The sequence below is a fragment of the Triturus cristatus genome, chromosome 2_1 (genome assembly GCF_964204655.1).
Source record: "Triturus cristatus chromosome 2_1, aTriCri1.1, whole genome shotgun sequence".
Lineage (NCBI taxonomy): Eukaryota > Metazoa > Chordata > Amphibia > Caudata > Salamandridae > Triturus > Triturus cristatus.
This window is the reverse complement of record NC_140581.1, coordinates 73,772,423-73,795,942: the sequence shown is the minus strand read 5'-3', so window position 1 is coordinate 73,795,942 and position 23,520 is coordinate 73,772,423. Positions and strand designations below refer to the sequence as shown.

General features: G+C 49.7%; 1 protein-coding gene across 1 annotated transcript in view; it reads left to right on the top strand.

Annotated features, from left to right (window-relative positions):
• Positions 1–1,450: 1,450 nt before the first annotated feature.
• LOC146863768 (uncharacterized) overlaps positions 1,451–23,520 on the top strand; it is a 35,724-nt gene continuing 13,654 nt past the window's right edge. The window contains exons 1-2 of the mRNA XM_085627944.1: positions 1,451–1,590; positions 3,843–3,966. Of these exons, the coding sequence (XP_085484070.1) occupies positions 3,882–3,966 (85 nt within the window). The 5' untranslated portion in view covers positions 1,451–1,590; positions 3,843–3,881. The remainder of the gene's footprint in view (positions 1,591–3,842; positions 3,967–23,520) is intronic.

Genomic DNA, 23,520 nt, shown 5'->3' with positions numbered 1-23,520 from the left:
GAACCCCAAGGACAAAAAGGCGAACCGCCACTGGTAACACAACCCGGGGGGGACGCCAAAGAAAGGAAGAGCAGACGCCCAACCACACCAGACAGAGAAGCCCGAAAGCAAGCCAAAGGCAAGCACAGGGAGAGCCAGGGTAGGAGCAAACAAAAACAGAAGCAGCCAGACCCCAGAAGCAACCCAAGCACACAGAAGACCCCGGGACAAACACCCGAAGTCTCAGACCGGAGCAAATGAGAACAGAACAGCCGCACGCACGGCACCACGAGCCATCCAGGCGCAGACAGAGGAGGCAGAGAGCCCCAGGCATGACACCTGGAAGCCACAAGAGGAACCTGGCGCAGCCCAAGGGACGGGGGAACCAGGAGCCCCCACGCACCAGACACCAACCAACCACGCAGAAGCCAGGAAGCGAAGGCGAACACCCAGAACCCAAAGCGGAGCAGAGGCCACCACACAACAGCCAGCCCGCAGCGGAGGCAAGGCCACCCAAAAAGGGGCGGACAGACATACGGACCCAACAAACCCAAGGCGAGGCCACGACACCCGCACCCGAAACTCCCCAAAAAGCAGGGCATCAGATGGGCAGCAAGAAAAGTGGGAAAACCCAGTCAGGACCAACAGGAACCAAGAGGAGCGAACAGGACCCCCCCCCCCGCATCCGCCAAAGGAGTAGGAACAACGACCCACCACCTACCCGGGGCAGGGAGCCGCGGAGGAACCCAAAGGAGAGTGGACCAGAAGCGCACCCCAACAGGCAACCGCCGAGGAAACGAAAGGTGACCCCGACACAAGAGCAGCAGAGGACAAGGCACAAGCAAGCAGGCAGGGAGACCCGAGCAACACAGGGAACCCCAGGAGCAAGCACAGACAGAGCCAGCAAAAAAAGGAACAAGCCACCACAGAGGCGACAGGAACCCACGCAAACCTTCAATTTCAATTCAAATTTTCAATTCGTAAAATAGGTAATTGCAAAATTTGCAATTACCTATTTTGCTAATTGCTTTTCGGTTGATGCATCCCAAATGACAAAATACCGGTCGCAAAGGGGTCAATTCTGCGAATCGTCCCATTTGCGACCAGTATTTTGCTTGATGCATGTGGCCCTAAGTGCTTTGATTAGAGAGTGCACCTACTAGTGGGTGCTTAAATATGGTTTAATGGACAGGCAGGGCTCTGCTAAGATCAATAAAATGTGTTAGACATTTTTTCTTTTCTTTTTTATCGCATGTCTTACTCACAGTCTATTTCAGAGCAGCACCAAACAGGCTCAAACGTGCTAAAACAAAATTTATGCTCACCAATATTTTCCCAGATTCTTCACTGATTGTTGGCGTGTTTCAGGTGATTGATGGCTTTGGTTCTCAGGAAACTGTGTTTCATCACAGACCTTCTCCCTAATTTGCATAGCAGGTTCTATATCTATAGAGAGACCTTCTCCAGCATCACTGAGTGTGAGAGAGATCCCTCCTGAGCTCACAGCAGAGAGCAGCAGTCAGAGGTGAGACCTGACACCATCACTCCCTGAGCTGTCTGATGACAGCAGCCTACACCGGAGAGACCTGACACCGAGGAACCCGACAGGAGGTGAGCAGACAGGATCTTCAAAGGTTTATTCTCTTTGCAACTTTGTGACGTTGGAATAGATGAAAAATCAGATGCCTCAGCAGGAAATCTCTGCTAAATGTTTGCCATCTTGTGTAATAAATCTACAACAAAAGGAGACATTTTATTTGCAACAATTGGTTTGAGAGAAATATAAATTGCAAATGTTGGAAAACGTCTCCTGTGAGATGTGCGAAAAGCTTGCTTTGTAAAACTATTACTATAGCAGGTGTTGGCAATTCTAAGTATTATATAATTAATAAAAGCTACTATTGCCCACTTTATTGTTACTCAATTCATAAGTCTTCAGATAGGCTGAGCTGGTCCAGCCAAAAATTCAATTTGTGACATTCACACACCACAGACATCAGCAGCGAGCACCAAACTCACGGAGGAATCTTTCTGTATTACAGCAAAGCCCACCTCAAACTTAATGTACCACCTGCTCCGGTGGAATATTGGATCTGTTTATGCGAGTGTATCATGGCCAAGACACCACTGTCCTGGCAAAAGGGAGGACATTTCATGGGGCAGAAGAAGGCTTTCCTTGGCTGTTGCTTGTATTCCTGTCTTTGAGAGCAACCTCACAGCCAAACACAGTGTGTTCATTCTCAAACACTGACAATAATTCTAATAACATTATCTCCAGTCCATATGTTTATATCGTCACCCGTATCTCACTGCCCCCCATGCAGAGGTGGCCTGATGGCGAGAGCTTTGAAACTCTGCAAGTAGGGGCCAGATGTACTATTTACTGATCCTAATGGTAATTTGAGGCCAGTATGTTTGCAACCACTAAATACATGTAATAACAGACCTATAAACTAATAGGCAGGCTCTCAAAATTCTGAATCAGACCAGATTGAGGTCGGTTGCACATTGGAGGCCATCACAGGGATAGTGGCCTGCTGGGGTCAGCACACCACCCAATCTTTGATTGCTTTTTAATAAAACAACCTTTTATTTTTTAAATGCACTACCTGCTCTTCAACAAACGTATTTTTACATTCACAAAGGGCTGGGGTACCAAGGGGGCCCTTTCTCTCTTGTGAATGCATTTCTACCTCCTTTGAGGTGTTGGTAAAACATGCCACCAGATTTCAGTTGGAAAACATTGATTCGTGAGGTACTAAGGCAGTATTTGGAAGGGATGCCTACAATCATCCCCTTCCACATACCAAATTGGAACCGATTTGAAGTCTAACTTTAGGAGTCAGAAAAACCTCTCAGACTCCAAAAATGAGCTCAGCACAAAAGCATTTTAATTGTTGCAAACCCCAGTTCGGAGCAGCTGCGTCTGCCTAATGCTTAGCACAGGTGCCCGCATGTTTGACCCCCAGCCTCGACTCAACGTCTTGTGATTGTGGACAGATCACTAAAGCTCACATGCCTTAAAAAAGAAAACTCTGCAACGTGTGGCTATGATGTAAATTCCTAGTTCTCATGTAGAGTGCTCCGATGCCCTTGGGCTAAGTTTGTGCTACATAAAGCTGCAAACATAAATAAATACATGACATGTGACTGCATGGTTGTTTGTTTATGAGGACACGAGTGTGCTGAAGTGGCCAAAAAGACTGTGTGTCTGGCACAATACACAGCAAACATTTATGTTAAAGTGCACATCCTCACCCCTCTTGTTAACACACACGCTGTTCCCACCCACACATCCACACCTGGCTGTGTAATGTATAGGATGTAATTATGTATCATATTAGAGAATTATTCTTTTTTTTCTTTGAGTTCTTGGAATTCTTGGTTTGTGTTAACCAACCAGCCATAAGTCCATATGTACTATAGGTTCACTTTGTCAGGAGATTATTTATGAAATGCTACAGCTGGATTAAAATAGCACATAAATGAAAATACTGAATCGTGAACTTTTGGGGTGCATATGAAGAGATGTGCGAAATAAGCTGCAATTGCCAACATTCATAAGATTTCTTTCTATCTCTTCCCTCCTCTATCCCTCCTTGACTCACCCACACACTATTTTACAACAATGATCTCCCTGATAGTCCATTCGAGACTCCTCCCTCCTCTGTCCCTCCCTCATCGCATGTGCACATTAAGGTAATGATACAGCTGCAATCTGTTTTATTTTTCATGTACTGATCCATGGTGGCAGTATTTTAGACATACTGCTGTTCTTGATTGTTGTAGCTTCAGATAGTCAATGTTCTAAATTGCATTTACTACGTAAGTGATAGATTATATTTCTCTGCCATCCTATACAGGAAGACAACCCAGATAGCAGATCGGTCAGACCCGGCACCATGGGACCCCGAATATTAATTCACTCACTGGTCATCGTGCTGTCCATCCTGGAAATGTCCCTTTCTGGCCCAGTTGCCACTTACAGTAAGTTATCTGACACAGGAGTCTGCCTTTTACTATGAATAACTGTGATTTCATGCAGTGACAGTGGTGGTCATGACTCTATTGGACATCTCCTCCTCCCACAGCAAGAGGGAAAAAACCATCTCAGCTTTACAAACTATAAACAAGGGTTCGTGGGCTTGGTGGTCGAGTAATTCTTTTGAAGTACCCTAGATTTTGTCAAATCAATGCCACACTCCACATATGCCACAGCTCTCAGCTTTAAGGAGGTCTCCATACAATAGTGCAATCAATCGTGCAATGGCTTAGTTTCCTTAAACACAAACCACCACAGCAAAGGCAGAGACAGACACTTCTATTGCAGGAGGGTGTTGCAAATTTTATTTCAGGAGAACTTATAGGAGACAAGGCTGACCCAATAACATATCACTTTAATCTCTGTACATTGTGTGAATCCTATGATGGATATCTGCTTTGAAGCTTGAATGTATGTACATTTTCTGTTTACATCTCCTTTGGGGCAGGCAGAGCACAAGGACCTGGCCAACATGGATTACTTGAAATAAAGAACAAACATTACTTAATATCAACTCAACGTTCACCAGAATGACGCATACAGTCTTTAAAAGGCTTAGCATATTCTCCCTACTGGGGAACCACATGAAGATTTAGCCACACCCCAAAAAACATCATGGGCATCAGAGGCATGGCTAGAAGGCCACAACAACCAGCAGGTTGGTACCCCCTCTTCAAATATTTCTCCCTATGCCAGCTGCCAGTGTGGTGGTTTACATGCCCTGGGGCACAAGGTGGTACCTCTCGGGCTGAAGTAAGCTGTCACTAAAATTAGAAGGGTGCTCCAAACATCTTCACCTCCATCCACTCCTGCCTCAAGGCTGATCTACATTGGTTTGTGGGTGCAATACTGCCTTTGTACTGGCTCACATTATGGTCCTCTTCCTGATTGGGGCAGATAGTAACTTTTCCTCAGCTTGCAAGAGATATGTTCTTCCATTATTTGGGAGATGCGAGTTGTCTTAACTATCATGTAATTGACCAGAATCATCCTACTTTGTGGACTATATTCATACAAGTTGGGCACGTTTGCTCCCAACGATGATCATTACTGCTGCTCTATGGATTCTTCTTTCCCCCGTCAGGAAATTAAGAGGTTCTGATTACCGGTTTGCGACAATAAGTACACACAACGCCAACCATCCCACAGGATACAGGAGCAACGTTTACGTCAAATAAGCACTGTGCTGCTGCTATAGGAGCCTCCATGGTCCTCCAGGCTGATCTCCAGGAATGATCACTGCAGCATCCTGCCCCCATCACTGTGCCATCATGGCCAACTCTTCTGTGGAATGGTAGGTATGGAAAACTCCTCCATTGTGTGAGAACCTCACACTGCATGGCTTGAAACCACCAGACTGCATCTTGAAATAGAAGCATTTCCTATTACACAGTGAAATGACCCTTCATCAGTTTTTTGTGTGCCTCTCTATACCACAAGAGGCTGTGACCCTGTCACAATCTGTAAGACTACTCAATAAAGCAGAGGGGGTGTGGCACTGAAACAACAAATTCGCTTTCCAGTAGGGTGAACCCCTGAATAGTTTGTGTTCGGTAATTCAGCGCTCACATAGCACTATTACCAATCTGAAATCATGACCTAGCGAAGGCCTTTTAAGAACGTATATTGATTGGACCATATGATCCTGGTGTGATCGAAAGGTGATGCCACCAGCCCAAGTATTTAATTGTATGTATCTCCCCTCCTTGCACTAATTCTGCAAATGATGTTCAAGGGCCTTTCAAAATATGTCCTCTGTCTTGTTAACATCCATACACGTTTGTTAGGTTGCTGTGGGAGCCTCAACGGTGTTCCTTTAATCGATCCCAGAAACATTAAAGGCTGTGAGCACCTACTGGTTTCTCATTTGAGACCTTCAATATGCGTCCCGAGCAATATTGCTTAACGGCTGTGTTTTGTGAAAATGCAGGAATGCGCCAGATTTAACATTCTGCGGTGCATTCCTGCTCTCTGCCTGTGCTGAGGCACAAACTGCTGCCTAGTGCCAATGAAGGCACCCGTGCACAATGAAGCAAGTGTGGCTCCACTGTAGAAAGGTTTGGTTTTTGTGCAGGAAGGGGCACATTCCTAGACAAAAACAATTGTCAGAGGCATTTTCTTCTTTCTAAGAGTGCTGCATGATGTAGCACCCTTAGAAAGAGGAAGCAATGAGGAGAAATAAAGACATTTCTCCAAGTTGCACCTCTGGTACACCCGGGAATGCGTCAGAATTGTATCGTACACCTCCCAACACATGCTGATAAATCTGGGAGTGTGTCAGAATGTGGCAACAAACATTCTCCACCCATGGCATGCTTCCTTTGTACATTCCTTTGTCAATTGTGCCTGTATTTTGACTCTGCCCTAGCATTTTGTATTTTTACTGTGCCCTAGCATCTTTTAAGCTATTCTTCTGTTGCCATTTTGCGTTTCACTGCTCCATTCTCCCCGCCGCAGATGCCCCTGCAGCCCCTTCCCCCTTGCCCGTTCCCGCTCCCGCCTCCCAGCTGCACGTCCCTCCCTCCTTCCCTACGTAATGGTGGCCACTGCGCGGTCGTGTTTTGGACACGTGCAGTGGGCATGCCGCTGGTGTGGCAAAGGTGCACCAAATGCAAGCCTGTCTGAGCCCGACCGCGACCAGTGCCAGGGACCCGGGATCTCTGACCTTCCACCACTACGACTCAGCTGCCCTCCTCACACTCAACCCCGGAAGGAGCACCACCCATGGCCAGTTCTCCTGCTGCCACTGCCGCCAGACCTTCACAACCGCCCTAGCCGCCAACACCGCCAATGCCCTGAGATGGCATTCTCCTCAAAATGCGCTCCCTGCACAGACACGCCGTAGAGATCTGGAACCTCCTTGACACCCTCTCACCAGATGTCGCCTTCTTTGCAGAAACCTGGACCAACGCCTCCTCCGCCCCTGACCTCGCCATCACCATCCCAGATGCATACAAGATCCAGAGGAAAGACTGCCCCAACCACCCAGGAGGAGGAATCACCATCGCGCACAAAAGCTCCTTCCACCTCTACACCTTGAGTGATGCCTTCTCTGCCGCCAAACACCTTCACATTCTAGTCCAGAGCAGCCCTAGAACCAAACTTCGTGGCACCCTTGCCTACGGACCCCTCTGGACCCAGCACCCCTTTCTCCACCTCCATCACCGACCTCATCGCACCCCCATGCCATTGCCTCCACGGACTACATACTCATTGCAGACCTGAACTTCCACCTCGACAACTCCAGCAACCCCAACTCCACCACCCTCCTCGTCAACATCGGACTGAACCAGCTCGTCACCATGCCTACCCCCAAGGCAGGACACACCCTCGACCCCATCTTTGCAGGGGGAAACATCCATTTCAGCCACACAACACAACCCCCATGGACGGACCACCACTGTGTACAGTACATCGTCGACAAGCCCAAGCCGCCCAAACCTGCTCTGCGCTCCGCCATGCAGGAACTGGAGTAAAGACACTGAGGATCAGCTTAACTCCACCCTCAACCATGACACACCCACCACCGTGAACGACACCAACCTCGCAGCCAGAGAACTACACAAATGGATCTCCAACTGTGCAGACAATGTCGCACCCCTATGCAACTCTGACAGACAGCGCCCCAGGAAGGCCACCTGGTTCACCGCTGACATCTAAGAAACCAGAGGCACCTGCAGACGTCTTGAAGAGCTGGAGAAACAGCAAAATGCCTGAAGACCAAACCACCTACAAGAATGCATGACGGAATACCACCAATGCATCAGAACCACCAAAATGACCTTCATCCAAAACAAAATCCTCGCCAACTCCAGCAACTCCAAGGAACTCTTCAGCGGCATCCAAGAATTCACCAAGTCCGCCAGCAAAACCACAGACATCACCCCTTCCCAGGACCTCTGCAAATCAAGAGCCTCTACGACAACTTCAAAGACCGTACACCTGACTCTGCAACCACTCCCCTTCGGCAGCATCAGCCAGCCCACCATCTCCCTCTAGACACTAGTCACGACCGAAGAGACTGCCTCGACATGAAAAGCATCCATTCGGGGGCCCCCACAGACCCCTGCCCACTGCACATCTACCACAGAGCCGCCATTGTGCCAGAACTACAAAGCACCATCAACGCCACTTTCAGGACCGACAACTGGAAATGCACAGAAGTCAGACCGCTGCTCAAGAAGCCCTCAGCAGATCCCACATACCTCACAAACTACCGGCCCATCTCCCTCCTCCCCTTCACGGCAAAAGTCACTGAGAAGACCGTCAATGCACAACTAACAAGGTTCATCAAAAACAACTCCATCCTCGACCCTTCCTAATCCAGATTCCGCAGCAACCACAGCACCGAGACCGCCCTACTCGCCACCACAGACAACATCCACACCCTCCTTGTCCAAGGACACACCACGGCTCTGATCCTACTCGACCTCCCTGCAGCATTCGACACCGTCTCCCACCGCACTCACCACGAGACTTCACGACACCAGCATACAAGGAAATACCCTCGACTGGATCTGCTCATTCTTCATCGGCAGAACCCAAAGAATCGGACTGCCACCCTTCCTCTCGGAAACCCACCGAAATCAACAGCGGAGTACTCCAGGGATCGTCGCTCAGTCCTACCCTCTTCAACATCTACATGACCCCCTCACTGCCATCGTCAGAAAGCTTGGCATCAGCATAGTATCCTACGCCAACAACACCCAGCTCATCCTCTCCCTCACCAAGGACTCCACCACCATACTCAACTTCCAGGAAGGAATGCAGGACGTTGCATCCTGGATAAGCAACAGCTGCCTGAAGCTCAACTCAGAGCAGACAGAAGTCTTCGTCCTCGGAACCTCGCCATCAGCATGGGACAACACCTGGTGGCTCACCGCCCTTGGCAGCCCCCCAAACACCATGAAACATGCACAAAACCTTGGCATTGTACTCGACTCCTCCCTCTCTATGAACCGACAGGTCCACGCCGCCACCTCCAGCTGCTTCAACACCCTCCTCATCCTTGGAGAGACCTTCAAATGGATCCCCCGAGTCAAGGAAGACCGCCACCCATGCACTCATAACCAGCAGACTGGACTAAGGAAACATCCTCTAAGCCGGGATCAACAAGTCTCTACTCCGCAAGCTCCAGACAATACAGAACACTGCAGCCAGACTCGTCCTCGGCATCCCTCGACACAAATACATCACCCAACACCTACGTAACCTCAACTGGCTCCCCGTTGAGAAAAGAGTCACTTTCAACATACTTACCCACGCCTACAAATGCCTCCACAACACCGGACCTCAATACCTCAACGAGAGAATCCCCTTCCACGTACCCAAATGAAACCTCAAACCCACTAACCTCACCCTAGCTGAAACCCAGCGCAACTGCAGAGCCTGAGTGGGTGGAAAAGCCTTCTCCTACATCACGGTCAAGACCTGGAACGAGCTCCCGATCTACATCAGTTGCGCCCCCTCCCTGAACGTCTTCAGGAAGACACTGCAGACGTGGCTCTTCAACTGAACGGAGTTGCTTAGCCACCCCAGTGCCTTGAGACCCTCTCGGATGAGTAGTGCGCTTACAATTCCCTGATTGATTGAGAGTAACTCAAGGCTCAACCTAGCCTTACTCTAGATTTATCAAGCCATGCAGGGCCATGCAAGGGGGCTTTGAGTGGCTTGATAAACCTCATTTAGGTTGTGCGTCACCCTTGCGTAGCAAGAACAATTCAAAACCTTGATATATATGGGCCTAAATGTTGATTTGTGGATGCCCAATCACTGGAAAATGGGCACTCACCTCAGGTGTATGTTTGAGTGAAAATGTGATCATTATGCACAATATTTTCTGTTGACCATCGTCTGCCTTGCCATGATTTGCGCATCCTAAACACCTCCATGTGCCCCCCAGAACAGACTGTGGCGCATGCGTTTTGCCGCAGCCCTCAGTGACCTCACAGAATCATGTGGATGTTGCAGGTTGTTGGACTTGGCCCTTCTGGCCGGTTCACCCCGAAACTTTTTGCTTAATATTGTGACTTGGTTTAGTGATTTTATGGACTTCGGCGCACTTTACCGCTGTGTCCCAGGGTAAAGTGCGTGCGTGTTGTGAGGTTGGCCTGCCCTCCCATAGGAATGCATGGGGGAATGTATGTGTCCCGGTAGTTCCTGATGCGTGGGGTGTGCAGGCCCGTGTTTGGTATGTGCGGACTCGTGGGAGTGAATGCTGCGCGTTGATGTGTGCAGCGTGCATGTACCTGGTGTGGAAGTGCCACTTCTAGAAGTGGGCACTTCAGTGTGCAGTCTGAAATGTGTGGCTTGTCTGGCGATTGGCTGGTGAGGTCAGGTGACGGACTAGGGAATTCCCCAGAGTCAGGAGGAGTCACCCAGTGGTGAATGGGGAGTTAGCATGTTGATGGCTGGGGAGGAGTGTACCTGGGTCCTGAATAGGACAGGGATTCCCCCACACAATGCTGGCGCCGGCCCCTGTGGTGCGTCTAATGACCCTAGCCCTGCCAGTGAATAGGGAGAGGGGCTGAGCAAAACAAAGTGCTCAGGAACCGGTTGGAACTGGTTCGCCCCTTCCCTGCACCTTAGACAAAGGATTTGACTGTATAAAAATGGGGCTGTGTCCCCACAGAAGTTGTTCTCTTGCAGGATCCACTTGAGGGGGGGCCTGCTGCTGCTGGGCGCCAGGAGAGACCGCCACTGGGGACTGCCTCCCTGCTGGAGGGCCCTGTGAGCTGGCTCTGGGCCCAGCCTTTGCCCCCTGCTCTCTGGAGGACCTTTTTGTTGCTGAACCCTGCTTGTAGCGCCTGGGAGCGCTTTTTGGACTTCCTAGCGCTGGGCGCGCTGTTTTGCTGGACCTTCCTTTGTTTATAGCGCTGGGAGCGCTGTTTTGCTCTATGGCGCTGTGAGCGCTTGGGGTCTGATAGCGGGTGCCCACCCCGCGATCCTGACGGTGTCTGCCAAGTTCGGCGGGTGCCCACCCCGCCGTTGTGCTCGCTGGCGAGGGAGCCTACCCCTCTCATTTGCCAAGGAATTCACCGCCGCGGCCGGGCTTCAGCCGGAAGTCAGGCAGGCCTGGGGGCGGGCCCCGAGACGGAAGCAGGAAGCGGACGGGAGCCTACCCCGCGCTCCTGTGCAGTGAAGATCCAGGCGGGAGCCTACCCCGCGCTGGACCCGAGAGAGGAGAAGTGCGGCCGGAGCTGGTGCGGAGGGGGCGCGAGGCACATTGTCGGTGCCTGCCCCTCCGCGTTGCAAAGAAGCCTCGGCGCCCATCGAGAGAGGAGACGACGCGGGAGTCCCCGAGCAGCCTGGTGAGTGTTTAGCAGGGCTGGGGGACTCCGCGCCTGTGCAGAGGGGGTGCGGGGGCAGTGTGACGAGCCCCGTGAGGCTCCATCCGAGGGGTCCCGAGTAGCTAGAGCGCTAGACGCTCCAACGTGCGCAGTATTGCTCCTCGAGCCTGGAAGGCTCCCACGTACCCGGGGGCATTGTGGTAGTTTCTGAGCGCGTGGCGCTCCAACAACGGTGCCACTCTTGATTTAGAGCCCCGTGAGGCTCTAGGGGGCATTTCAGGTGGCGCAGAGTCCAGAGGGACTCCAACGTGTGGGGCATTGTTGCTTCTCGAGCCCAGTGAGGCTCCAACGATGTGCTGAGCCACGAAGGCTCTAGAGGGCACATCTTTGATGGTCAGAGCCCAGAGAGGGCTCCAGAGGCACGCGGAGTGCCTGAAGTTCGTTTTCCAGCTGCCCAGCACTTAGTGGGCAGCTGCCACGTTTAGGTGGGGGACCATTCTTGTTCTAGTCTGCGCAGCTGGCGCAGCCTGACTGTGTTGAACGCAGGGCGTCCTAGCCCCTTCCAGGCCAGTTGGCCCAGGGACTGCCACAGGTGGTGGCATAGGAGTTTTGCGCAATTGTGTTCCTTACTTGCACCTCTGAATGTGTTTTGATGCGTCATGTGCCATTGCTTTTACACCTCTGAATGTTTTTAGGCATCATGTGTTTTTCCTTCCATACACCTCTGAATGTGATGCATCATGTGTAACGTTCTATTACCCCTACAGGTATTGTGATACGTAGGTGGTTGTTGCTTACTCCTAGTACAGGTGGTGCTAGTGAGGTTCTAGTTCCCTGCGTGACAGTCTCCTAAAGTAGTTAGGGTTATGTAGGTGGTACTTCCCCGATACCAGTAAGTACTGGTTGTGTGCTATACATATTATTTTTGTGCTACAGTGATTTTATATATTTTGTGTGCGGAATATCTAAAAAGTGCTAATTCCTGACAGTGGTCCAGGTGGCCCTGTCTTGTACATAATCCCTTGTAAATTCTGCCCGTGCCTGTTGGCACATTGTAAAGTGTGTATTTTTATCTAATGTGTTGTGTATAATACAAAGGTTATTTTTATAGAATACCTTGTGTGGAGTTTCCTTTGTGGTGGGCCTTGGGTGTTGTTGCTGGGTGCGCGCGCAAACGCTTTACACATCGCCTCAGAGATAAGCCTGACTGCTCGTGCCAAGCTACCAAGGGGGTGAGCAGGGGTTATCTTTGGCGTGTAACTTCCTTGCCCTGACTAGAGTGGTGGTTTCTGTCTGGCTTTGGCGCAAGCCTTAGCCAACCAGAAACCGCCAGGTCTAACACAGGTCCATGCCCCTCCATCCACCCTATGGCTGCCCCTCTTCTCTAAGTATCCGTGCATAGTGGCTCTCGATACGTAGATGACATATAACACATATAACCAAAGACTTAAAGGAAAACGAGTCATGCCCGTCTGTGCTTTTTGTTCTTTTTAATTTCCTGTTAAACAACAATATTGAGCTGTTGTCATTTTAAAATGTTCCATTGAAAAAAGTTATAAAACAAACTGCATAAACTATAGATTCAAGGGACAGCTTTGACCTGAACCCGGTTCTCCTGGAGGCAGGTTAGAGCCAGGCAGACTCAACATTAAAATGTTACTATACCACCATGCTAGCCGCGAAGAATGAAAGCTTCTCCTACAAACTAAATACACACCACAAATGTAACTGCAACTCTGGACCGTCTCTTTTTAGGTCGAGCAACAGCGCACGGTGTACATAGGCAGACCTCCTTCATCTCCTGTGGTCGAGCACCAGCGTACGGTGCACATAGGCAGACCTCCTTCATCTCCTGTGGTCGAGCACCAGCGCACGGTGCACATAGGCAGACCTCCTTCATCTCCTGTGGTCGAGCACCAGCGCACGGTGCACATAGGCAGACCTCCTTCATCTCCTGTGGTCGAGCACCAGCGCACGGTGCACATAGGCAGACCTCCTTCATCTCCTGTGGTCGAGCACCAGCGTACGGTGCACATAGGCAGACCTCCTTCATCTCCTGTGGTCGAGCACCAGCGCACGGTGCACATAGGCAGACCTCCTTCATCTCCTGTGGTCGAGCACCAGCGCACGGTGCACATAGGCAGACCTCCTTCATCTCCTGTGGTCGAGCACCAGCGTACGGTGCACATAGGCAGACCTCCTTCATCTCCTGTGGTCGAGCATCAGCGCACGGTGTACATAGGCAGACCTCCTTCATATCCTGTGGACGCGCACCAGCGCACGGTGTACACAGGCAGACCTCCTTCATCTCCTGTGGTCGAGCACCAGCGTACGGTGCACATAGGCAGACCTCCTTCATCTCCTGTGGTCGAGCACCAGCGTACGGTGCACATAGGCAGACCTCCTTCATCTCCTGTGGTCGAGCACCAGCGCACGGTGCACATAGGCAGACCTCCTTCATCTCCTGTGGTCGAGCACCAGCGCACGGTGCACATAGGCAGACCTCCTTCATCTCCTGTGGTCGAGCACCAGCGTACGGTGCACATAGGCAGACCTCCTTCATCTCCTGTGGTCGAGCACCAGCGCACGGTGTACATAGGCAGACCTCCTTCATCTCCTGTGGACGCGCACCAGCGCACGGTGTACATAGGCAGACCTCCTTCCTCTCCTGTGGTCGAGCACCAGCGTACGGTGCACATAGGCAGACCTCCTTCATCTCCTGTGGTCGAGCACCAGCGCACGGTGTACATAGGCAGACCTCCTTCATCTCCTGTGGTCGAGCACCAGCGCACGGTGTACATAGGCAGACCTCCTTCATCTCCTGTGGACGCGCACCAGCGCACGGTGTACATAGGCAGACCTCCTTCATCTCCTGTGGTCGAGCACCAGCGTACGGTGCACATAGGCAGACCTCCTTCATCTCCTGTGGTCGAGCACCAGCGCACGGTGTACATAGGCAGACCTCCTTCATCTCCTGTGGTCGAGCACCAGCGCACGGTGTACATAGGCAGACCTCCTTCATCTCCTGTTTGACAGAACTTTCTTTGTTTTATTGCGTCTTCCATCGCGGCTCCAATGGCCCATTCACAGCTGATGTCACACAGGAGGCTGCTCAGAAAAGAACCCTTTGCAATGCAATCGGTATCGCATGAAAGTAAATGTGAGCTGTTGGCGGTGCATTTGCTAATGTTATTTTTTCGTTTCAAGAGAGGCCAGCAGTAGCAGAATAAAGTAAAGAAATGGCTTTCACGAAGGAAAGGGCGCAGTACCACAGGCTGTTACTAGATGTCCCTAGAATGTCTTTTATAGGTGTGCCAGGGACACCAGGTAACATTAACAGCTATATACCAGTGTTAACATCAACGTTATTTTTGTTTTAATCCTCTTAGGTCGAGGATAGAACGTTTCGCTAAATATTAAAGCACGAAGCTAAAACGAAAAGTAAACATTCCCTGCTCTAGTGCCAGGCCCGGTTCTAGAGGGTGAGTCCGGTGGGCCATGCCCACCCAAGGAATGCCCTGGCCCACCCTACGCCATTCTGAGCTGAAAAACAAGTGTTCTTCATCCTAATGTTCACAGGAGCGTGAAGTCCCGTGGGCTCTGTCTTATTGTTTATTTATTAACTAACACCAGTGCCCTAGCTAGCTTCAGGCCTGGGGACAGGCCTGACTTCAGCAGGGATAGTAGCTGCTATGATGTGCAAATGAACAGCCCGGACATCCTGAGGACGTTCACTCCCTGGCTGCTGGCTCCCATCACAATGTGCCCAGGAGTTGTAAAAAGTGAAATGACACAAACGCTTTGCAAAGGATGTTCCTTTTCCCGAAAAAGTTACTGAAAATGTGTTTATAATTAGGAAATAGATTTACTGAGGGTTTGTTTTATTTTCTTCCTGCTATGAGGCCATTATTAACTTGCAGACTTACATAAAAAATAAATAAATGAAAGAGTTAACAAATGACATGTTTTATCTTTTCATTGGGTGAATAAAAAAAAACATTTATGCTTTATTACATTAATTCACACCACATTCATATGAATGTAGATGGTTATAAGTGATTGAATGGTTCCTTGTGCAGAGACCTATGGGAAGGGCCACTGGAATTATGCAGTTGTGCGGACGTAGAGATGTTCGCATAGTCATGGATTTGCCGCATGTGTCAGATAATCCATTATTTTCTCCATAATTTGCAGATTTTAAAATGTTTGTTCTAACTCAAATGGTTCAAAGGTTACTAACAGCGCAGCGACATGTTGGCGCACAGTGGAAGGTCCTTTCATACGATTGACTGGTCACCTTATTTTTCCTTATTGCTGTATTTGGGTGTTAAACTGGTACCAATGAGGTGCAATCTATGCCCAGTGTTTGCAGGTAAAAAAATGTCAAAACAATGAAATAATACTATTAACAAATGTGCTGCATTATGCTGCATAGTTTACCTTTTCTTGCGACATAATTTAGTGAGCGCTGCACCATAATTTGGCCCCACCTGCCGCATAATTCCAGTGGCCCTGACAATGGGTAACCAGCAGGCCCCTTTTTTGATTCTCAGCAGGGTCGTCTCAGGATTTATGAGGTTTATAAAATGGATGTCTCATGGTCCACTGATAGGAAAACGTAGCAACGTATAAGGTAGCAGATTCCACATAAAAAACAAATGGCTATATATTTATTTTAAGATTTAAAAACAGCTTACAACAGACCTTAAAGGTACAGCTGCTACAGGCTACTGCACGTAGAAAAAAAAGAATTTAAGGAATAATATCTAACCAATACTGAAACATAGCAGAGGTGCTTTTTAAAAAGAAAAAAGCATTATAATCCTATAATAATACATCAGTTATTCCTAAAAAATATAGCAACTTGTATTGTGTGATATTAATGAACATCTATAATTAATTAAGCATTTTTATAGAACTGTTATGTATTTAAAACACCTTGTCTGAGGTATCTCCGTGCATTTGAAATATGAGTTTTATGGTTCACAGTATGCACCCACTGTACCCTTAACTCATGTTGAAATATTTGCCTTTAAATGAGCGGCTAAACAGAGCTCGTAGCACACAGTATGGTGCTGTCTGGTCTGAGCATCTCTGCTTTCTATGTGTGTTTAGTATAGGGCAAAGCAATATTGTTTTCCTGACTTAATAAAGCTTCTTTTGTGGTCGGTTCCCTCAATTCACACTACGCACCATTTACACAATTGCATGCCACATACAATTTACCAAACACCCAAACAACAAAATATTAAGGGGATGCTAGGGTTGCTAGAAGTGTCACAACTGGAGATAAGGCTCCCAAAGGCTGGAATGGCCAGAACAGCAACATCTCAGACAAGAAGACTTGGGGAGCCTCAAAGCCAGATGGGAGAAAGTTATTCTCAATTGAAAAGGTGTTGGGGGAGAAGGCAATGTCCTACACCCCAGAGAGTTATCAGCAAGATCTGGCTTCCCCAGCTCCAAATGAACATTTCACAGAGTGCACTACAAAAGGGTTCAGCTGTGCAAATGTGGGTGCACTAATACTGAAATGTGTCCATGAAGCTATGTCTGAGAGGGTTGTTTTATCCATACACTGAAGAGCTGCTCGATTATAGGGAAGCACCGGAAGAAGGTTGATGAGAAGATCGGGTTCCACTAGGAATTAAAGACACAACTCAATGATGGAGCAGCGCATCGCAACCAGACATTGAGGGATGGACCCCACAATATGGAATGGTGTATGGCAGTGGACAGAGTGCGATATAAAGGAAGAGGGTGTCCCAAGAACGCTTGGGAGAGATGAAAAGAGCATAGAGAACTTGACTAAGTGAGAAGAGCAAGTCAGGTGAGGTGGGAAGTTATGCAGCATGGCGATGTTAGCTAAATGCGCAGTCATTGCAAGAACTCAAAAATGTATCCTGTGATGAATATTTCGTAGATGAAACTTCTTACAACTATGCACGTGGATTATTGTGCCATTTTGCCTGTTGTTTCCGTATTTGCTCATTACTGCAATGCCTACATTTTGCAGACTCCACATTTAGCTTTTGTAAGGTCACGCAAAGTTCACCAATTGTTTGAATGCACATTAAAATGAAAAAATCAATACAAATGTATATATATTTTTTAATTGATTTAATCCCATAAACTATGACATTCTTGATTAGGGTTCACCTACCTTTGTTTATGTAACAAAATGTATATCAACACAAAAGGTGCTGGGATTGATCCAGACAACTAGAGGGTATGAGAGGTAACAATATCCAGAGTATATCCCCCCTACAAAGTATAATATTCACAAACAATACTCTAATAGCTCAAGCCGAGGACCGGAACAGGTTGCATGCTGGGTGACTGCTCTTATTAAAGACCACCCCCATTGCCATTCTGGTCCTGTGTGAAACGGTCAACCTCCCCGAATTAGATGGAGCCTGGCAGTTGGCACACACTCTCTTTTAAACATTCCACGAGGAGCAGCTACTCTGCCCCCACTTTACTGACTCACATAGGGGGGTCTTTCTTGCCCTGAAGAAAGTCCAGGACCTTCACGGCCACCACGGACTGAAACATGTCGGCACTAGGGTCTTAGGACCATAATACTCCAACAAAGACCCTTTTTTAAATAATTTTTATTTACCCAGACAGACCCAAGAATAAAGGGAAACTGGGGATCTGCCTGAGGTATTTTATTTAAAACCCCCTTCTCTCCTGCATATCGAAAGAGCTCCCAACACTGTGGTTGAGCCCACCCTGACTTTTAGGGGTCGGGGTGACCCGATAATGAAGCATGATGCCACTAGGGTGTGTGAGGGTAATTAAAAGAAAAATAGTTTTTTTCCCCACATTCATGGTTGGGTTAGGTACAACCTTTCACTAGAGAGTCCCCATCCTTTTCTTTTCCCCTCATTTACTTTTCAAGGGTGAGCTAGTTTACTAGCACCGCCGACCAACAGTGGTCTATTAGAGCATTTTTTGTGAATATTATGTAACAAAATGTACATCCCTTGATGGTATCCAAAATGTGGTAAACTTAATTTTTTTAAAATAGCTCAAAATAGATAACATATAATATCTATAAGGATACATATCAGGTAGCTGTGTAATATGGTACAATATTTCCATTGAGCTGTTGTGGTGACATCATAAACCATAAGGTCAGAGGCCAAGTGGTTTGTAAATGACATTAGAACCACTGGATGGCAATACAGGGCCATATTACACCGGGTACGGTTATTTATTGTTTATATCACGTTTATATTTGCGTAGTTAGATTGAAAAGGCTGTTTATTTCCAAGTGCAGCTAACAATGGCACTAAGGGCAATTAGAACGTTCAGGTCTTGTTTACATTTCTAGCGCCTTGATGAGACCTTTGGTGATTTGTGCGCTTTATAAAAATCTTTGACATTGACATTGACATTAATAAAAGCCAACATCATCACTGCTAACGAGCAGTGGATTTAGGCGATCCTTTGGCTGCAGCTTTTAACACATATTTATGGCTTTATTGCTTTTGCCACAATTTGCAGAGTTCACCAAAAAACTGTTTCTCAGATGGATGCAAATAATACTAAACCACTCACCACAAAACTAGTTTGGGGAATGCAATGATGTTGATAAAATCTATATTGTAGAGGTCACCATGAAATCTTTTCCATATTTCCCAGTTCCTTGTGAATTATGGCTTTTTATACTATTGCATCTTGTGCAATGAAAGCACCAAAACATAATATATTGATATAAAACGGCGTTATAATTCTGGGCTCATTGTATCGCATTTTAAACTTCAATCCTGTTCATCGTCAACAACGACCAAAGTGCTTTAAAGACACGTAAAGCCGCCCTGTGTGCTGCAGACGCGTTTCTGTGCTGCACGTGACCAGGGGCTTCAATCTGAACACGCTGCATCGACAGGTCAAAGCTGAGACAAGCTGAGCCCTTCCCAGAGCCAGAAGCACCGGAGAAAGCGAGGTCGGTTCTATTGCCTTCAAAATGTCAAAAGATGCTAAGACCTAAAATATCAAATCTCTGAAATAGTTACCGAAAATGGCCCACCCTGCTTCTATATGCCCCCCCCCCCCAGAGAAGACATCCTGGAGCCGGGCCTGACTAGTGCGAGCGCGTGGTGCGCCTTTCACAGAGGAGCAGGAGAGAAGTGGGGCACCCATCCGCCCCCCCTCAACAGAGGAGCAGGAGAGAACTGGGGCTCCCATCTGCCCCCCCTCACAGAGGCACAGGAGAGAATTGGGGCTCCCATCCGTCCCCCCTCACAGAGGAGCAGGAGAGAACTGGGGCACCCATCCGTCCCCCCTCACAGAGGAGCAGGAGAGAACTGGGGCACCCATCCGCCCCCCCTCACAGAGGAGCAGGAGAGAACTGGGACTCCCATCCTCCGCCCCCCCTCACAGAGGAGAAGGAAAGAACTGGGGCACCCATCCGCCCCCCCTCCTCACAGAGGAGCAGGAGAGAACTGGGGCACCCATTTGCCCCCCCTCACAGAGGAGCAGGAGAGAACTGGGGCACCCATCCGTCCCCCCTCACAGAGGAGCAGGAGAGAACTGGGGCACCCATCCGCCTCCCCCCAACAGAGGAGCAGGAGAGAACTGGGGCTCTCATCTGCCCCCCCTCACAGAGGCACAGGAGAGAATTGGGGCTCCCATCCGTCCCCCCTCACAGAGGAGCAGGAGAGAACTGGGGCACCCATCCGTCCCCCCTCACAGAGGAGCAGGAGAGAACTGGGGCACCCATCCGCCCCCCCTCACAGAGGAGCAGGAGAGAACTGGGACTCCCATCCTCCGCCCCCCCTCACAGAGGAGAAGGAAAGAACTGGGGCACCCATCCGCCCCCCCTCCTCACAGAGGAGCAGGAGAGAACTGGGGCACCCATTTGCCCCCCCTCACAGAGGAGCAGGAGAGAACCGGGGCTCCCATCCGTCCCATGTCCCCCCTCACAGAGGAGCAGGAGAGAACTGGGGCTCCCATCCGCCCCCCTCACAGAGGAGCAGGAGAGAACTGGGGCTCCCATCCGTCCCCCCCTCACAGAGGAGCAGGAGAGAACTGGGGCTCCCATCTGCCCCCCCCCCACAGAGGAGCAGGAGAGAACTGGGACTCCCATCTGCCCCCCTCACAGAGGAGCAGGAGAGAACTGGGGCTCCCATCTGCCCCCCCTCACTGAGGAGCAGGAGAGAACTGGGGCTCCCATCTGCCCTCCCCCCCCACAGAGGAGCAGGAGAGAACTGGGGCTCCCATCCGCCCCCCTCACAGAGGAGCGGGAGAGAACTGGGGCTCCCATCCGCCCCCTCCTCACAGAGGAGCAGGAGAGAACTGGGGCTCCCATCCGCCCCCCCCTCACAGAGGAGCAGGAGAGAACTGGGGCTCCCATCCGTCCCCCGTCCCCCCTCACAGAGGAGCAGGAGAGAACTGGGGCACCCATCCGCCCCCCCTCACAGAGGAGCAGGAGAGAACTGGGGAACCCATCCGTCGATGCCCCCCTCCCCTCACAGAGGCGCAGGAGAGAACTGGGGCCCCATGAAAGCCCCCCCCCCACCCCTCAAGGGGGTCAGTCTTCACCGCCAGAGAGGTCTGTTACAGTTCTGGGAGTCGCTCATGTCACTGTGCAAGTAATGCTGCGGCCTCAGAGCGCATATGTCACGGCTGTCGCCTCTCACAGTAACAGCAGCCATGCTTCTTGCAAGAGGTGTCAGTGCACGCTGAGACAAGTCAAAGATGGTGCACACTTGTAATTAATAAAAGGAAGGGAAAAAAGCGGCGGAGGTGTACGTGGCGAACCCACGCGCTCACATTTAATTACTGACCTGTCCGCCAATAAACGAGCAGCAGCAGCAGTGTACTGGGCCGCACCCAGGGCCAACAAACCCAACACAACAGCCTCGCCCTCGGCACCACGGCCAGGCAGCCGCAAGAGCATTACCGACCCCGAGCTGGTGCGCGCGCGGCTGCAGGTGCAGCGCGAGGAGGTACAGAGGGGCTGCAGGTGCAGCGCGAGGAGGTACAGAGGGGCAGCAGATGCAGCGCGAGGAGGTACAGAGGGGCAGCATGTGCAGCGCGAGGAGGTACAGAGGGGCTGCAGGTGCAGCGCGAGGAGGTACAGAGGGGCAGCAGGTGCAGCGCGAGGAGGTACAGAGGGGCAGCAGGTGCAGCGCGAGGAGGTACAGAGGGGCAGCAGGTGCAGCGCGAGGAGGTACATAGGGGCTGCAGGTGCAGCGCGAGGAGGTACAGAGGGGCAGCAGGTGCAGCGCGAGGAGGTACAGAGGGGCTGCGCCGGACACCTGTAAGGTAGAATACATCAGCCACTTCGCTGCCACTCCGAAGAGAGCGATGGACTCGTTCGCAGAAGGTACGGTGAACAAACAGCAGTATGCTTTCCTCCAGGTGTATGGGACATGCCATCTATTCTCGGGGGTGGGGGGGCTTCTGTTAAATGACGTCAATCCGCGGCACCTGTAGGATGTTGATTCTGCATCGGCCAGCGGCTGGCAAAGCCACCCGTCTAAACGCCTCATATTACCTGTGAGGTTCCGGGGTGTGCCTCTGACGCAGTCCCCGCATAGCCCGACCTGCAGAAGGTACAGGGCGGGGTGAATATCTGAAACCCCCCGGCCACCAACCCGTTGGATTCCTTCTCTTTCAGAGGCAGCAGAAAGTCTATCACAGTGTTCACATCCACCTCAAACAGTTACTTTCAGTGACAAGGCTCGTTCAAAACGCACTTTTTATTTATTTATTTTTTTATCTTTAAATAACTGTTATTTATGTATTTACATATTTATTTATCTATTTATAGCTATTTTTAGGTCTCACCTGAGCCAGTGCTTATAGCGCTGCTCTGGCGAGAGTTTTAGTAAGCGGGTTTTGCAAGTGCTAACGTAGTGGTTTTTTTCCGGCCTCCAGCTTGCGTTCGCGATGTCGTACACGCGCACAGCTGCTATCCTGTTTTCTAGCATTCCTTTCCTCGCATGGCCGGCTTTCCTCCCCCTCTCTCACCCGCTCCTCCCCTCCCTTACTGCACGGAAGAGTTTTGTGAGATGCTAAGTTCCCCTATTACTTCTCTTTCTCACGCAAGCAAGCAAAAAGCGCTGTTCAATCACTTTACATGGTACCATAGTACCTTTATTTAGTTACTATTTTTCTTTTCTTTACAGACTCTAATCGTAATTCTTTTTAAATAAATGACGCTTGTCCATGCAACATTTAGCATGAATGAAGCACTTTAGCAGATATTCCTGTAAGCTTTTCCACCTTAGTTACACATGTACTGTTTTGCACCTTAATGTTTAAGAGTCATCACACATTTGTTAGCCTTCTTGTATGTACATAGGGACAGCTCTATCCATGTTTAGACACTTCAGTATTCATACTAATGTTAGGACCTCTGCAAAGGAAGAGACCGTGTTGTGTGTCTCACAGGAAACGTGCCTGCTAACTTCTCACCTCCGAGAGAAGCCGCCAGCAGCACCCACCCTCACACCCCCAGAGCCTGCCTGCGGGTGGGTAACTGGTGCAGCGGAAACCCTCCTGCACCACGGATGCCGGTCACAGGGACGGTGTCACACCGCTCCCATCAGCACCGTCCTGTGGTCACCATCACCTCCATCATTCTCAGGCCTGGGTGGTGTCTCAGGCAGTGGAGGGAACATCACCCCGCATTCTTGGTGTCTCTAAGCACTGCTTCCCCCACCCCCTTCGCTCTCTCTTGTTTTTGCTTATTTTCTTTTTGTTTACAGCCACGCTTTGCATGGCTGCAGCTATTAGCTGCCACCCTTTTTTTGCACTCAGCACACACAATTACAACACTGACACAGATACAGCTAACATTTAAAAAGCTTCTGGCAGGCGTCTGTGAAGGCCATAAACCCCCCCACCCCCGGGGATTGTAAACATCAAGGGGCCTTCATATCGAGCTCACAGACCTCATAATAAATCAGGTCTTATCTCCGGGAAGCTCATTCCTTAGCTGCCCTCTAGGCAGGGACAGGAAGGCAGGATTACGGTTCCAGCATGAGACAAGCATTTGCAATGCAATAGGCCTCGCATTTACTCAAGTTTAAACTATTGGCATTGTAAATGACAATGCCTTTTATTTATCTTTTAAAAACGAAAATAAAAGACATTGCCATTTGCAATTTTAATAGCTCAAACTCTTGTAAATGCGAGACCTATTGCCTTTTTAATGCTTGTTTAAAGTTGCTGTAATAAAGTGTGTAAGTGATA